This window comes from Citrus sinensis, chromosome 4 (genome assembly GCF_022201045.2).
Source record: "Citrus sinensis cultivar Valencia sweet orange chromosome 4, DVS_A1.0, whole genome shotgun sequence".
Classification (NCBI taxonomy): domain Eukaryota; kingdom Viridiplantae; phylum Streptophyta; class Magnoliopsida; order Sapindales; family Rutaceae; genus Citrus; species Citrus sinensis.
Genome location: NC_068559.1, coordinates 17,575,321 through 17,590,750, shown reverse-complemented (window position 1 = coordinate 17,590,750; position 15,430 = coordinate 17,575,321). Strand labels below are relative to the sequence as shown.

Below are 15,430 nucleotides of genomic sequence, written 5' to 3'. Positions count from 1 at the left end.
AACAAAGGAGTTGATAAAGCAGATAAAATATAACAAATTGTAATGAAATTGTTTCTTATCAAACAATTACCGATAACACGATCGTTTGCTTAAAGTAAAAGCACACGTGAACAAAGTTCTGTGATGATTTTAATTTGTTGAAAGTGTTTAATTTTAATCCTTTTCGGATCGGCGGGTTGCTAAAAGTAATTAAGATGTGACAAAAGGTATAATTAATTTGGTCACTATCCATGAACGCTGAAGCTCTCAAAAACATGCTAAAAGAAATTGTCTTCTTTTTTGTGTTTTTTTTTTTCTTTTTTTGGGTGCATGGTGGGATTCTTATTCATGCCTCGTGGGGTGTCTTCATCTATAGCTTATATGATTGTGTCTTCTATCTGGAATTATAAAATTTATAGGATTGGATTCAAAAGACAATTATGAAGATAAAATTGGATCGAGACTAAGACTTAAATGTACTCTCATCTCATGATACTAAGGATTTTTTTTCCAGTGTAAAATTCATAGGTTACAAAAGAACATATGGTATAATATTTTTAAAAAGTAATAGAGAGTTCATAGAATCATAATTTAATATTGTAAACATAAAAAAACATAAGGCAATAAAATTACGTAATCATACTATTGTAAATTAATGTAATTAGAATAATCTCGTCTAAACCTTTCACATACCTTCTAGTAGATGAAAGTTTGTATTTTATAGAATTTTATCACTTAAGTTCATGTTATTTGTAGAAAGAAACTTAAAATAGAAGTTTCAAACATGCATATACCCGGATTGGAACATCATCGGGAACAATATATTGGCCTTTGGATAATATTGGCTGCACATGGTGGGCTCCCCACCACGTGCAGCCAACCAAAAAAAATAAAAAGTTTTGGAGGCAGTTGGATTGAAATTACGGATTGGAACAACGCCGTATATATGTGTGTATCGTTGATCTAGCTTAGAATCCTTTACCTTATTAAAGTTCAAGAAAATTATTGTACCGTAATAACTATTCGATATGATTTAGGATCTTTTACCTTATTAAAGTTCAAGAAAATTATTACACCGCAATAATTTTTACGGTCATTACACTAATAAATTGAATAATTTAAGAGTTTTCTCAAACTTTAACAAATTTAAGATCTTAAATTGAAAGATTTAATTTGATTTAAGTCCTTAATAAGTTGGACTGAAAGCTGCCTCAATTTTTTTGGAGGGACTAAATTGCCCTTGTAAATTATCTAATGGTAAAAGGAAAAGACTTGAATGCAACGAAATGGAAATAAGGAGGTGTTAAGTAATGTAAATTTCAAACGTTTAGTATCTAAATCCATATCTTACAAACAACGAGGGCTCCAATAAAGAAAGCCCTATTTTAAATGATAAGTTGAGGGAAGATATGAAATCGGTGGGTGCAGGTCAACTTTTGTGTGTTGAATTGATAGTCCATGAGAACGAGCTGACTAAGTCACCAAACCAAAGCCGAATTCCGTGACCATCGAACAAGAACACGGCATTTCGTATTCAATACTATAATTAAGCGATGTCTTCATATGGCTTGATATAAAAAGTCAACTTGAAACCTCCAGATATCGATGCAGGATCGGGGCCATACCATATATGGCATTTTTTGCATGTGATTTATAACGAGTTCACTTCTAACAACATCGGGGTTTCAAATTCTGTAAAGCTTAAAGGTGGATATCTGGATATTTACGGGAGATTAAAATAATTAATATGCGGGCTCATACAGGTAGGTATACGGCAGGTTTGTTTTCATACTAACCTCTCTTCTAGCTCTACATGTGTGGGAAAAGAATATATATGAGTTCTGTGTGTTGGAAGATTTCATTAATTTCAGTTCAGATTATTTGCATTAATTAGTGACCTCCCCATTACCTAAATATTTTTGGAGCTATATATCTTGAGTCAACAGCTAGACCTCTCTATTACCTAAATATTTTTTGGGCTGTATATCTTGAGTCTACACCTACCATCGATCTTCTTCTTCTTCTTCTTCTTCTTCTTCTTCAGATTGCATCAGAAACTATTCCATTAACTGATGACAATGGCCTGGCTATCGCTCTCGCTCTAACAATGTTATGAAAAGTTTTAATTGCAGTGATGTAGATGTTTGTACATACGTTACTAGCTACGTATTATATATGGTCTGTCTAAAAAGAGCTGTTTTAATTAAAGCATGCAACTAACAAATCACTGTTATCATATCTATCGTTTATCAGTGTATTATCACATAATATCTTCAGCTAGACGTATATCCATCAACCAGCAACTTCTAACCGAAGAAATTATCTGGGACGTACCTATTCTTATATATATATATATACATATATGTATATGTGTGTGTATACACACCCATATATACCTATATAATCAACCTGGACATCTCCAACTTTTTTAAATATGAATTTGACATTTTACAATGTAAAATTTTTCGTAACACTAAAAAATTCTTTTACAACACAGAATCTGTATTTTAAAAAGTACATAAGTTTGCATCTGAGAATGACTCTTCATATGTATTGCGATTGAATCAATAGAAGGGAACAGATAAGCATATTTGCTTCTTTTGAAAAAGTTTCTTGATCTCTTCCTTTTATTAGTTACGTTTATATTTTTCTATGTTTGTTAACCTACCAAAATATAAAACATAAAACGACACTTTTTGGCAGATCACATTTCTTTCAAATACGAAGAAATTAATATCATTAGAAAATTTAACCGAACACTCTTGGTATCGAAAAACTTGAAATTAAAAGAAAACTATAAGCAAATAATTAAAAGAGAAACAGAAGTTCGGCAAAGCATAGCGAACCTCGATATTTATATTTCTAATCACCTGGGTGACTTGTATCAGAATTTCTCCTTGTACTCTCATGAGGATCAGAAGCTGATGATGAAGAGCTTTCAAGCTGCATGCCATATCTTAATAACTCATGCTGCTGCGGTTGCTGAGACGACGTCGCAGAAGACGAAGATGAAGATGAAGAAGTGGTCGGTAAAGTCACCGGTAGATACCTATACTCGCCGTAGAAACCGGACGGGATGCCATAGTTTGCTTGCTGATACTGAAAAAGATTCGAATACATTACCTCTTGAGTTAGTGGTAGAGGACGAGGAGGAGGAGGAGGAGGAGGATTAGAAACTTGCTGTGAAGTTGTAGCGGCCGCAGCATGATAATAATGATCTTGATAACGGTGAGTCGTGAGATTAGCTTGAACTCTTTCTGGGAAGTTCAGCTTGGCTTTGCTTCCTTTGAACCTAAGAGCTGCTTCATCGTAAGCAAGTGCTGCTGCTTCAGCTGTGTCAAAAGTTCCTAGCCATACCCGTGCTGCCTTCTTAGGATCACGAATCTCAGCTGCCCATTTGCCCCATGGCCTTTGCCTCACTCCTCTGTAGTGTCTTCTCCTCACATTCCCTTCATAGGATATATATAGAATATCTTTAGTGTGTTTATTAAAGAAACCGCTCAATAGGAAGAAAAATAAATAAATGCAAGTACAAGAAATATGATTTTGAAACGTAAGCTTGCTATCTTACAACAATCATAGTAATCAATAGCTGTTTAATTCAACCCACATAGTTAAGTAGTGAAGATTATGAAAATGCCGCTATAAAATGTTATTTAAACATTACGAAAAATGGCAAAAATTGCACTACATAGACGAGGATTCAATGCTGATGTGGCTTTTTGGAGATCAATGGTTGCTAAGGAAGAAAAATGAAATAATTATAAAAATAAAAATAAATCCTAACCATTGATCGGTCCAGTACTCAATACAAAACCACCTCATCTTTAAATCATATCCAAATAAATTGTCATATGCATATACCTTGATCTTTGACGCGTTGAGATAGGTCTTGTTCAGATGTGTTGGAAGAAGAAGTGGTGAAATTAGGGTTTTGAGAGAGTTGAAGACTAGTTGGGCTATTTTGGGTATTTCCAATAACTTGAGAAAGGGCTGAAACCATAGCAGACATGTCTTGTTGGGATCTGGCTGAGAACACTGGAAATGACAAATGATCTTCTCCCTCTTTCTCCTTCGATACATCGGATGAAAGGGGCCTCTTCCCATGTTTTCGATCCACTTTTGATCGGCTTGTCAATAGTTTCAAACAACCCTTTCTGTTAGCTAGAACATGCAATTAATAATAAATAACAGCACTTAAATTTCAGAATCACCAAATTAAGCAACACATGAAGACTAAAATTATGGTATCAAGACCAAGATCAAGAAGAAGCACAAAGAAATAGACTTTGGAAACGAGGGGACAGAAATGATGTATGACTAAATAAGGAATATAAGAAGGTAGGGTTTTTCTGTAGCTACTAACAAATCTATTGGCTAGTGTGAACGGAGAGGAAATATCTAGTGTGCGTATATATATAAAGAAGCATTTGACCCAAGTGTGTTACAACTCTTTCCTTTTCTCACTTACAGCCTTCAAATTGAACTTGTGACCGTTTTATTGTGTTGTATAGAAACTTTGGTGCAAAAAAACTTAGTTGTCAAGATTATTTCAAAGGTTAGTAGACACTCAAGCATCAATATATGATGATCACCACAACAAATTATATGCTAATTGAGACTACACAAACCTAATCTTATATCAAATTTATTGGTTATGCATGCATGTTGTTAAGACTTATCTTTAATATTATTGTTAGGGCTTAATATCAATCTAAACTTTTGAGTCAAGTGGTTTCTCTAATATTGTAACACTCTAGGCGAATCTCACATCGACAAGAGAACTGGAGAAATGCTGGGTTTATAAGGGGTGTTCTACACCTTAATTGGCAAAACCGTGCAGGTCTTGTTAAAGATCAAAGTGAACAATATATTATCATGTCGGGGTTGGGTCATGACAGATGGTATCAGAATAGTTTCACGTGTCCTCTTGAGGGATGGTGGGGCAAAACTCAGCGAGAATGCTGAGTACCTAAAGGGGGTGTATGTGTGAATCCCACATCAGCAAAACACGAGAGAGATGCTGGATTTATAAGAGGTGATTCACATCTTAATTGGCAAGACACGTTTTGGGATTTATAAGCGCCCCAAAAACAAAATCATACAGGCCTTGTTAAGGCCCTAAAGCAGACAATATCATGTCATGTCTGAGTTGAGTTATGACAGATGGTATCAGAACAACTCTGCATGTCCTCTTGAGTAATGGTGGGGTAAACCTCATCGAGAATGTTGAGTCCTTAAAGGGGGTGTATGTAACACCCTAGGTGAATCACATATCGGTAAAACACGGGAAAGACACTAGGTTTATAAGGAGTGATTCACACCTTAATTGGTAAGACGTGTTTTAGGGTGTATGGGCACCCCAAAAATAAAATTGTGCGGGGCTTGTTAAGGCCCAAATTGGACAATATCTTGTTAGGTCTGGGTTGGGTCCATGACAAATGGTATCAGAGCGGCTCCTCGTGTCCTCTTGAGCGATGGCGTGGCAAACCTTAGTGAGGACACTAAGTCCCTAAAAGGAAGTTGTATGTAACATCCTAGGCAAATCCTATATCAGTAAAGTACGGGAGAGATAATAGGGATATAAGGGGTGATCCATTCCTTAATTGGCAAGACGCATTTTGGGGTGTATGGGTGCCCTAGAAACAAAACCGTGCGAGCCTTTTTAAAGCCTAAAATAAACAATATATTATCAAGTGTGGGTTTGGTCATGACAAATATAGTATCATCGTAAATGTTTCAAGTTCAATTTCCCCTACAAGTGAACCCTTTCAATTATTTCTTCAATTTTTGGCTCTCTTTCCAGACTAGCTTCTGTTTGATCAAGTCTTAATCCATATATCACAACTATTATTTATTTTTAGTTTTATTTAATTATTTTTTTCGCATCTTTACCTATCATCTTTGATTTTTAGATCACATAATTTCTCTGCAACATAGAAAAGAGAAGTCCTCGAAGCTCGTTTTCTCTTTACCAGTTTTTATTTTCCAATATAAACTCATAAAGTTCCTGAGACAAAAAGCTAAGAATGCTCAATATGATGGACAGGCATAATGTAAAGGTGTAAACTAAGCATTAACTAAAAAAATCAAAAAGTTATGATGCTATTGATATCTAGTACATTTCATTCGTGTTTGCAGCGAACATGACTTGACTGCTTGAGTTTCCACACCGCTTTATGGTCCCTCGGGCATTCCTGTCTGAAGCATCACTTCTTTCTGGGGTTTTCTAGAGGACAGAGTTCACATTGATGTAGCGAATTTATAATACATGCCAAGGCTTTTAATGATGTCAAGGCCTTTACTGTCTTAAAGAATAAAATACACTTCATTTTTTATCAAAATAAAGAAAAAAGATTATTCACAATCTTTAAGCAATTTTCTTATTTTCTTTTACGAGTGACTTGAATTCGATTCTTTAAAAAGGATGGGACTAAAAATCTTTTTCCCAATTATGTATATGTTGTCGGAATATTAACTATTTGAATTGCCATTAATTATAGTTATTTGCATATTTTATCTAAACTAATGACAAAGACAATCTCATGCTATTCGGTATTTACTCAAATGCAGGGCCTCTAATATACTTCGGGAGAAATACTTGCATGACCGGTCTATCACTTTAGCATGCTCCACGAGGCGGAAGAGCAAACTGATATAGTACGTCTAAAAATTTGAGTCCCTCAACTTATTAGACCCACCCACTGCCTCATTATACATGGTAAATAAGTCTCAGATAAGTTTTTCTCCTAATTTCAAAGAACCATGCAATGAAGTTAAATTATTAGGCCCATGCAATGAATTGTGTCATTAATAAGTCTCAGATAAGTTTTTCTCCTAATTTCAAAGAACCATGCAATGAACTTTAATTAGTAGGCCCATGCAATGAAGTTGTGTCATTCGGCAAAATACTGGGTCTCAAAGTTAAATTATGAGGAGTTCATCAAATCTAAAAATAAAAACTATGGATGCTAAAGCAAGACTTCTCTGCCGCACGTCAGAATTTCATTGATGCTCGATGCAAGTCTTTCTCCATAGTTTAACGTTTGTGACCATCGCGTTATTTTACAATAATAATAATAATAACAGCCTGCAATGCTTTTACATGCTATAGGCCAATCATTAAATCAAGGCTGAAAGGCTAAGAAAATGAGTCTATTCCATTCCAGAGTACATGTCCTCATGTTATGGGTCCTGTATATGTTGTCCATAGAATGAAGAAATCGTTTTTTTTTTTTTTCACATACTTACATTTTGAGGACCACTATTAAGAATTGATTACCAGGTAAACGAAGTTGGCTGTTCATACATGGAATTAGAGATTCAAATGAACTGATACTGGCTTCAATTGAATGGAAGGTGAGAATGAGATCATTTAGTTGTAAGATAAATAAAAAGCAAATGAGTTTTTGAATGAAAAAAAAAAAAAAATGGGTCATATACACTTGATCAAACGAACAAATAAACACCCGATGTAAACTGGAATGCATACAATAGAAAGCCGTGAAAACAAGTTCATGAACTTTTGAGCAAAGAAGCTGTATAATAAATGTTTCTCGCAATTTCTTTACCGGTGACAACAGTGGAAGACGATGCATTTTCCCCACAGTTGTGCTTTGTATTGCATTGATACTTTCTGCAGCAGGATCCAAACTCAGAAAAAATTATTTTGTCAAGCTGGCAGCCGTCACAAACCATTGTTCCTCCCCTTGTGAACATGATAGAGAATTATGAAGCAGCCTCGGCTGATTGGTGCAAAGTGCTTTCGCAGCCACTTGATTAAAATTTCCCGAAATGCAATAACCGACATCCCAGGTATCTTCAGATAGGCATGATGAACGTATCATTTTCGACTAAAATGAAGAGGCCTGATCAAAACCCTAGAAACTGTGTGGCATTGGTACGATGAAAGACAAGACTGCAAACTCTATGGCATGAAAGCCAGTGATAGAAAATACTATTCATATGTACATTCTTTACACAAATCAAGTACTTGGTTGGATATCTCTGGTCCGCATGTAAGTTAAAAATTGAGAAGGCAATTCTGCTAAAAGTGCTTGAACCACAGAAATCTCTCCATCTGCAAAGGAATGGGACATAACCACAAGCCAAAAGCAATTATGACACACATATATTCCTTTGTTTTAGATGGATCGCCCAATTCAATGTGGTGACTTACTCTGTAAATCCTTGAGAGGAACAAATTGAACTATATCACGCGAAGCAACACGACCAGTTGAACTTTCAAGCCTCTCTCCCTTGTCAGCATCTAGAATCTATAAAGGAGAGAGATTTCAGGGACAATTATACTTGCTCATATTACCCAAAAAAAGAAAACATAGTAATAATCTTTGTATGAAAGGGCAGAAGCAAAAAAGATACCTCCATTTCTTTGAAGTCAGCTCCTCCAACTCCTATGATGAGAATTGACAGCGGAAGGTCAGATGCTTTCACTAAGGCATCCTTCGTTTCTTGCAGATCCGTTACTACTCCATCCTAAAACAATATTAACAACTTTCAGAGCAGTGGGAACAGACAGAATGACAATTCTGTTCTTAGAAGAACAAACAACCTATGATCACCAAAAAAAAAAGGGGGGATGGATTCAGCCAAAAAGAAAATGGCAGAACCTTTTTTTTTAATATATAAGAAACTGTGTATTTGTATTAATAAATAGTGAACAAAATACACTTCAGTAATGGACCAGGTATCCACCCAAAATCAATCAAAATGGCAGAATTAATGTCGACTCATTAGAAAAAGAAGAGTAGAAAAGGAAATAATTCATGAATGTTACATTATGCGTGGTTACCCAAAGATTGCATTCTTACTATAGAAATCTTAGATTTTTATAAGGAAAAGTCAACCTGCATTTCCAGTTCTTATTCTCACCGTTATTATCAACAAAACAAAGTATTTTTGTCCACGGTTGGCAAGAGACTGGCCAGCAATAAGTGCAGCATTGCTGATGACAGGTCCAAATAGTGTAGGCCCAGCAAGATTTACATTATGGAGAGCACTTGTATATGCCATCATAATTCCAGGGATTCCTTCAACCTGAGAGAGATTAATTTCATATCACCTTAAGATAGATGCTAGAAACTGCAAATAAGAACAACGTCATCCAAGTGAATGGTTAAAAGCTCATGCTCTGCAATTGTTCACCTCACAGTAACTATTGCTTCCATTCAAGTTGAAACAATGTGAGACAGGACCATCGATTGGTCTTGCCCCAAAACCCCATGCAGGAAAGCGCTTATCAGAGTCATAAACCTGCAATACCTCTCCGACCTCTAGGATTGCCTGGGAAGGAAATGCAAGATGTTTAAGTGGATCCGGAAGAAAATAAATTTATAAGAAATTATAGATAGAAGAAAGGTTCTCACTCTTTGATATGCATTTGGCCGGCCTGAGGGATCAAGATAATGCAAGGAATCAGGGAGACGGGGATTCCCATTAGAAGCTGATGCACAAGAAACACAGTAATTCCATATGGAGAACTTAATTTCATAAAACACAAATAGTTTAAACTCTAATGCTGACATTAACTACAAAAATAGGGAAACCCCATTGATGTACCAAATATAGATGATGATTTTATTTCTGCAATGACTAACTACAAAAATTAAGGTCAAGAGAATGTGATGGAGGGGCAAAAAATTGCTCATAATTGAGGGATGTTTATAAAAGTGTATACAATATTACTTAAGTAACAAGTGTGAGAGATCAAAAGACAAAACTTCAATGAGACAGCCATAGCTGAAATAAGAGTCAGGACAAGATTGTGTATTTACATGCATTCATAGCTAATAAACTGACAAGTCAGCCTATCAGTTTGCCAACAATTATCAAGGATGAAGTAAGAATTCTCATGCTTTGTAACTTCGGCTAAATGAATAGACAAATACCAGTGAAATCAACAGCCACCATAAAGTTCAGTTCGAAACCCCCAGCCAAGTAATCCAGGAAAGTATATTGAACACTCTCAGAGAACTTATCCACAAACAGTTGGCTGTTTAGTATCTGCAATAAAAGCATAAGTTAAGGAGGGGTTGGAAACTTTAGGATGTAATCGACCCTGATTAAAATAGCCAGGACCTTGTGGTTATTATTCCCAGCCGCAGTGGATAAAAACAAATTTTGTCCCTGCCCGCTAGAATGAAGTTTTTCCAAGTCTGCTAGCGATTTCTGAACCTTTCTGATGAAATAACAACAAACAAGCGTGAAAACTGTTTTCCTGGAGAAATAGGAAGGTAGAGAAAGGAGAAAGAGAGAGAGAGGGTCCATTTACCCAATTAAATCATGCTTGCCATTACTGTTGAAGTTAAAGCACTCTATTATTAATGGACTGTCCTGCATATTAATTTGGAGAATAATCATGAGATTTAGCAAGAAACAGATATGGAGATGTGCCAATCTGCAAAGAAAAATCCCAAGGTCCATACATAACAAAATTTCTCTGTTTAATATAGTTGCCAGTCTGGAGCACTGAATGCCAGTACATACTTTGATGATAACAGAGAAACACAAAGAAACAATTCATATTTATAACTCCTGAATTTAAAGAAAAACAAGGATTGATGATAAAATGCAAAGAACAGAATTTATGACAGGAAAAGCTTACATGCATTAGACATGTAACGTGGTCCTATTGTATGCTGCCAAACCCCCAATATAACCAAAACTGGCACTGCCAATGAAAATTAAATAAACTATATATGCACAGAGAATAATGATTTAGTGAGCAATGGTGCTCATCTTATGGTGAATGACACTGTCACGTGGTGCTATTTGGTTAATCCACAGCTTCAAAACTATTTACTAAGAGTCACAGAATTCTAGCACGTGTCTAGATGCTCACTATATGGTGGCATTGGTGCTCACTAGATCATTCTCTTACACACACGCGCGTGTATATATATAATATTTAAATTTATTTTGAAAACTAAATTTAAAAAAGGGCATGCCATAAATATATAACAGAATCACTAAAACATGCCTAGCTGGAGGATCTCAACTACCCCACGAGCCCCCCCCCCCCCCCAACACACACACCCAAAAAAAAAAAAAACAGAAAAAAAAAAAAAAATTAAAAATTAAAAAAAAAAAAAAAAAACTAAGGTAGAAAAACTGGATAATACCTTGCTTCCAACTTGCTGAATATTCAAAAACACTGATTTCCATGTTGGTTTGGTTTCATTCTTTAAGACTTCTGTTTTACACACAGGGATATGTGTCCCACTCTCCACAATTTTCGATATCACCAAAAAGGGATCCTACAAAATAAGCCAGAATATGATCAAATATAAAATATTCCCATGATCATAATATCTACTAAAGAGCATGAAAATAAAGAATCAGTAGCCATACATTTCTTGAGAAGAGATCCTTGCAGTCCAAATCTGAACACCTTAGTATCAACTCTGTGGTTGTCTTTGAGTTTATGCATTCTTCGGCATGCACAGTAAGCTTTCCACAATGTTTTGGACGGTTTGAAGGGTTAGATTCTTCGGTAATTGGAGTGATTGTTTCTTCTCTACGTACAAGATCTAAGGTCAGTGACCTGTTTTTTCGGGTGACAATCTATACATATAGAAATAAGCATGTCAACGGCCATATATGACCCCAAAAAAAAAAAATGGATCTTCAACAGTTAAGCATGTACATTCTAAACTTCCAACTACTACTTAGTGAAAGAATAGATTAACAAGAATGTTTTTCATGCCATACCTGAGACAATGTACAAGTTGCCTCACCGAGAAATTGCTGCTCAACTAGCTTAAGCGTCTGAAAAAGTTAAATCATCTATTATTGAACTTAATCGCAATGAAAATGAATTGGAGCAGATTCTTTACACTATTTATTGTACATATTCCAGATGATATTAGCATATGAATAAGCATAAAATAAACATAACGTAAAAAGCATTCTTTACCATTTCAGATCAAAAAGATTTTAAGAAAAACCCACAGATACCGAATTACCATTTTGGAGGAAAGAATTCCACTGGCACCCCTTGAGATTCGTCAAATATAAATAGCAGGTGCAAAAAAGTTCAGAAAACCATCATTGAGACTCCCTGGCGTTAGTTACCCTAATAAATTTACCATTGATATTTATTGAACAATAACCAATAGCTGAAAATATACAGCCACAATATGACATGTAAAATAAGAAAAACATGGTATTTTTGGGCAGATTTTGATTTTCTACAAACTGAAACTCACAGATAGAGTTAGCATGCATTGGAAGATTAAAAATCAGACTTTATTCAATTAAAGGCAGCAACCAAGTATAGTACTTCCTTAAAAAGAACTAAAATTAATGAAAAACAGACGTGGCAGTATAAAAAAAAAAGTTACCTTCACGTCAACATTGTGAAACTGAGTGTCGACATCATATATACGAAATCTGCCATAGATAGAAATTCAGCCACATTACAGCACAACCTATCAAATGCTTGTTTTGGGGATAAAAAAATAGAGCTGGAAGCATAAGAACTTACACCAAAGTTTGCACAACCTCAAATTGATATGTAATTATATGTTTCGTAATCCATGTAGGATTGAGTGAATTAAGAACTACTTCAGTACGACCTACTTCAACAAGTGCCCCATCCCTTGCTTTCATAGAAACCACCAGCATAGGATCACTCTGAATCAAGCAGAATTTTTCAAAGTAATTTTTCACCGTGACCAGAAATAGAACATCTAATCAATTCAAAAGTATGATAACCGAATTAAATTGAGCTTCTAAGTCAACATTCTCCTTGCTCTCGAGAGTAAGAATTAACAATCTCAAAATAATAAATTATCACTAATTAACAAATAAATTGCTCACTAAAAACTTGATATAAATAAATAAATAAATAAATATATATATATATATATATATATATATATATATATATATAAGACCTAAATTCGTCTAAAATTTATGAGGAATATAAAGCAAGAAATATCAACACAACACACCTTGGAAAGCACATCTCTATCACGCAAGTCAGCAGCCGAAAATGATAACTGCACAGCCGTTCATTCAAAAATCAGCACGATAATGAATTAAATGAAAAAAGAGCATTAGTTTTCTAAAATGCTATATATTAGATATATAAAGAAGAAAATTGGAAAAGATTCGAGCATTTCAAGAAAATTGGATAGGCGACCTCGATCTGAGAGAACAAACCGAGGTAACCACGAGACTTAAGGAACCAATCAACGGCGTCGTTTGAGGAGGCAGCGGCGTTGTAAGAAAGACCAGCCGTACCTCCGACGGCTGCCATGCCGCCGCCAGTGTCGGAGCAGCAATTCCCCATGCTGCTGGCTGCCGCTGCTGCTGTTGAGATATTTTCCTTGAAATGAAAAATGAAGTGGTACACGCTAGCAACGGTGCGTCGTTGTTGAGCTTTTAAGTTTTCTCAAATCGAAAACGAAAACAATGAAATCGAAAAAGAAAACAAAGGAAACGTGAAAATGTTTAAGTAAACAGAGAGATGGAGAGAGAGAGAGTGTGTGTGTATCTGATATATCTATGACTATGAACTTCCCGTTGACCCCACCTTGTCTGTCCGCTTCTGTCGATTAATTTTCCCTTGCTTATTTTTCACTAATATTACATCCCATTTCGTAAGCTTTTTCCTCTTTTTCTTTTTCTTTTCCCTTTTTGTCCTCGCACACTTTAATCGGAGATTTGAATTTTTAATAGTTACCCCGAATCAAAATTTTCTAAAGCGTCCATGGGCTGAGTTAGGATACATTTAAAATTGAGATTAGACATATATAATTTAAAAATTATAGTGTTAAAGTATTTGATAAATATTAATTATTGTAATTTATAAGTTATATTAAAATAATTTTTTATTTGTATAATAAAAATTTATTATATCTTTAAAAATTTTGATTTAAAATTTATATTTACTATATATTATTAATTTTTATTTGATAATTATAATTTTTTCTATAATAATTGTAGTTTAAAATCTACATCACCTCAATTCTAAACTGGACCTTAACTAGTCGAGGTAGCTATACCACATTCTTCGTGAAAATAAATTTTGTTATCAATTTTGACGTAATCGGTATCATTAGATTTAATCAATAACTTGTAAAAGAGAATTATTATTAATTGACTATCAAGTCTCAAATATTACAAACTAAAAGAAATGAAAAATCCTCCATCTATACAATAGAATTCTAACAATATAAAATAAGTTCTGTTAAAATATCAACTATCTAATTTACAAATCTTTAGAATATGACGAACTCAAAAATCTTATTTTGGTATAAATAATTTTTTTTTAAGGAGAACTATTACTCATGATATTTACAGCATACAAATTACTGAGACCAATTTACATCAACTCTGATATAGTACCGCTCAGATTTTTTAACCCTCTCAAATATTCGAGGGACACCAAACTCCCATTCTGAGAGAAAAACTACATTCACTCAAGGTCTGGGACTCTAAGAAAGGAAATTTAAATCAAATCCCTGCAATGCGTTTGCGAGAACTCAAACCACTTGAACTCAAACCACTTTCATCTTATTTGTGAGGGAGTTGCTCTAGCCACTTGAGTTAAGCCTAAGTAGTTGGTATAAACAAATATTAAACGTCAATATTAAATTAAAATAACGCAGTACGAGTGCCAATTTGATCCAAAACCAATTGAAAAACACTTAAGGAGTCCAACTCAACCCGAAGGTGAGATAAACTAATCTCACAGGCAACTCTAAGCTAAAGCATAAAGCCTCAGCCGCACTATAATCTACATCATCCAAGTATACCCCTATGTCAATTCCAGTCACCATCACTTTATCCTCGTAGTTGCCCACTACAGCACCGTACCCAACTATCCTCTGCGCCCATCAAGATCATCAACGTTTAGTACAAAATTAGAAGTTAGCTAAAATAATATCTTGATTTTAGTTATTTAAAATTTCATTAACCAATTATCAAACCAGTTGTACAATTTTTTAAAGATTGAATTAAAAAAATTAACTCAAATTATATACATAAACTTATATACTACCTGCAACGTGAAAAATTAAGTAATTGGTTATTTATCCACTAAATTGAATGAATGGTGAAGATTAAAATATTTAAATTTAAAGGTCCATAATATCCTCATCACCAATGCTATAAAAAATTCATGCTATTCATAGAAAAATCTTAAAAAATTAAAAAAATTTAGTGTTATAAAAAAATTGCAAGTTCTCTAATAACATCAACGAATTTTTTTTTAACAATAATCAATGAGTCTCCTTTCAAAAAAAGGATGGCTATTATTTTATCTATCCACATATGTAAAACATCTCTTTAAAATGATAAATCTATTATTATTTAGAAGATATATTTGATCTATCTACATATGTAAGAGAAATAACTATCCGATCCTTTTAATGTGAAAGGGAATAATAGAGTTCCAACACGGTGGGATTGGGACTCAAACATG

The 15,430-nt window shown here is 34.5% G+C and overlaps 2 protein-coding genes across 2 annotated transcripts; both read right to left on the bottom strand.

The window, feature by feature from the left end:
* Window positions 1–2,508: 2,508 nt before the first annotated feature.
* Window positions 2,509–4,156, bottom strand: LOC102629317 (ethylene-responsive transcription factor ERF114; the record flags this gene model as incomplete). Its single annotated transcript, XM_052439893.1, has 2 exons — window positions 2,509–3,428; window positions 3,844–4,156. Coding segments are annotated over 2 exons (900 nt in total), but the record flags the coding sequence as incomplete, so codon positions are not given.
* Window positions 4,157–7,327: 3,171 nt separating this feature from the next.
* LOC102625374 (protein BONZAI 1) lies at window positions 7,328–13,553 on the bottom strand. The gene is made up of 16 exons (XM_006485025.4): window positions 13,145–13,553; window positions 12,954–13,001; window positions 12,485–12,633; window positions 12,342–12,390; window positions 11,710–11,766; window positions 11,350–11,562; window positions 11,121–11,255; window positions 10,271–10,332; window positions 10,078–10,177; window positions 9,888–10,002; window positions 9,366–9,442; window positions 9,145–9,282; window positions 8,872–9,036; window positions 8,362–8,475; window positions 8,159–8,255; window positions 7,328–8,059 (listed from the first exon to the last, which is right to left on the bottom strand). The coding sequence occupies exons 1-16, from the start codon at window positions 13,292–13,294 to the stop codon at window positions 7,965–7,967; spliced, it is 1,764 nt and encodes a 587-aa protein (XP_006485088.1). The 5' UTR covers window positions 13,295–13,553; the 3' UTR covers window positions 7,328–7,964.
* Between the last annotated feature and the right edge of the window lie 1,877 nt (window positions 13,554–15,430).

Excerpts from the sequence above, each read along its gene's own strand:
- LOC102625374 (XM_006485025.4), bottom strand. The coding sequence starts at position 13,294 with ATGGGGAATTGCTGCTCCGACACTGGCGGCGGCATGGCAGCCGTCGGA. Across the intron at positions 9,443-9,887 it reads GGTGGCTGTTGATTTCACTG|CTTCTAATGGGAATCCCCGT; the intron begins GTATTTGTCTAT and ends CTTGTGCATCAG. Across the intron at positions 8,476-8,871 it reads TTGTTTTGTTGATAATAACG|GATGGAGTAGTAACGGATCT; the intron begins GTGAGAATAAGA and ends ATATTGTTTTAG.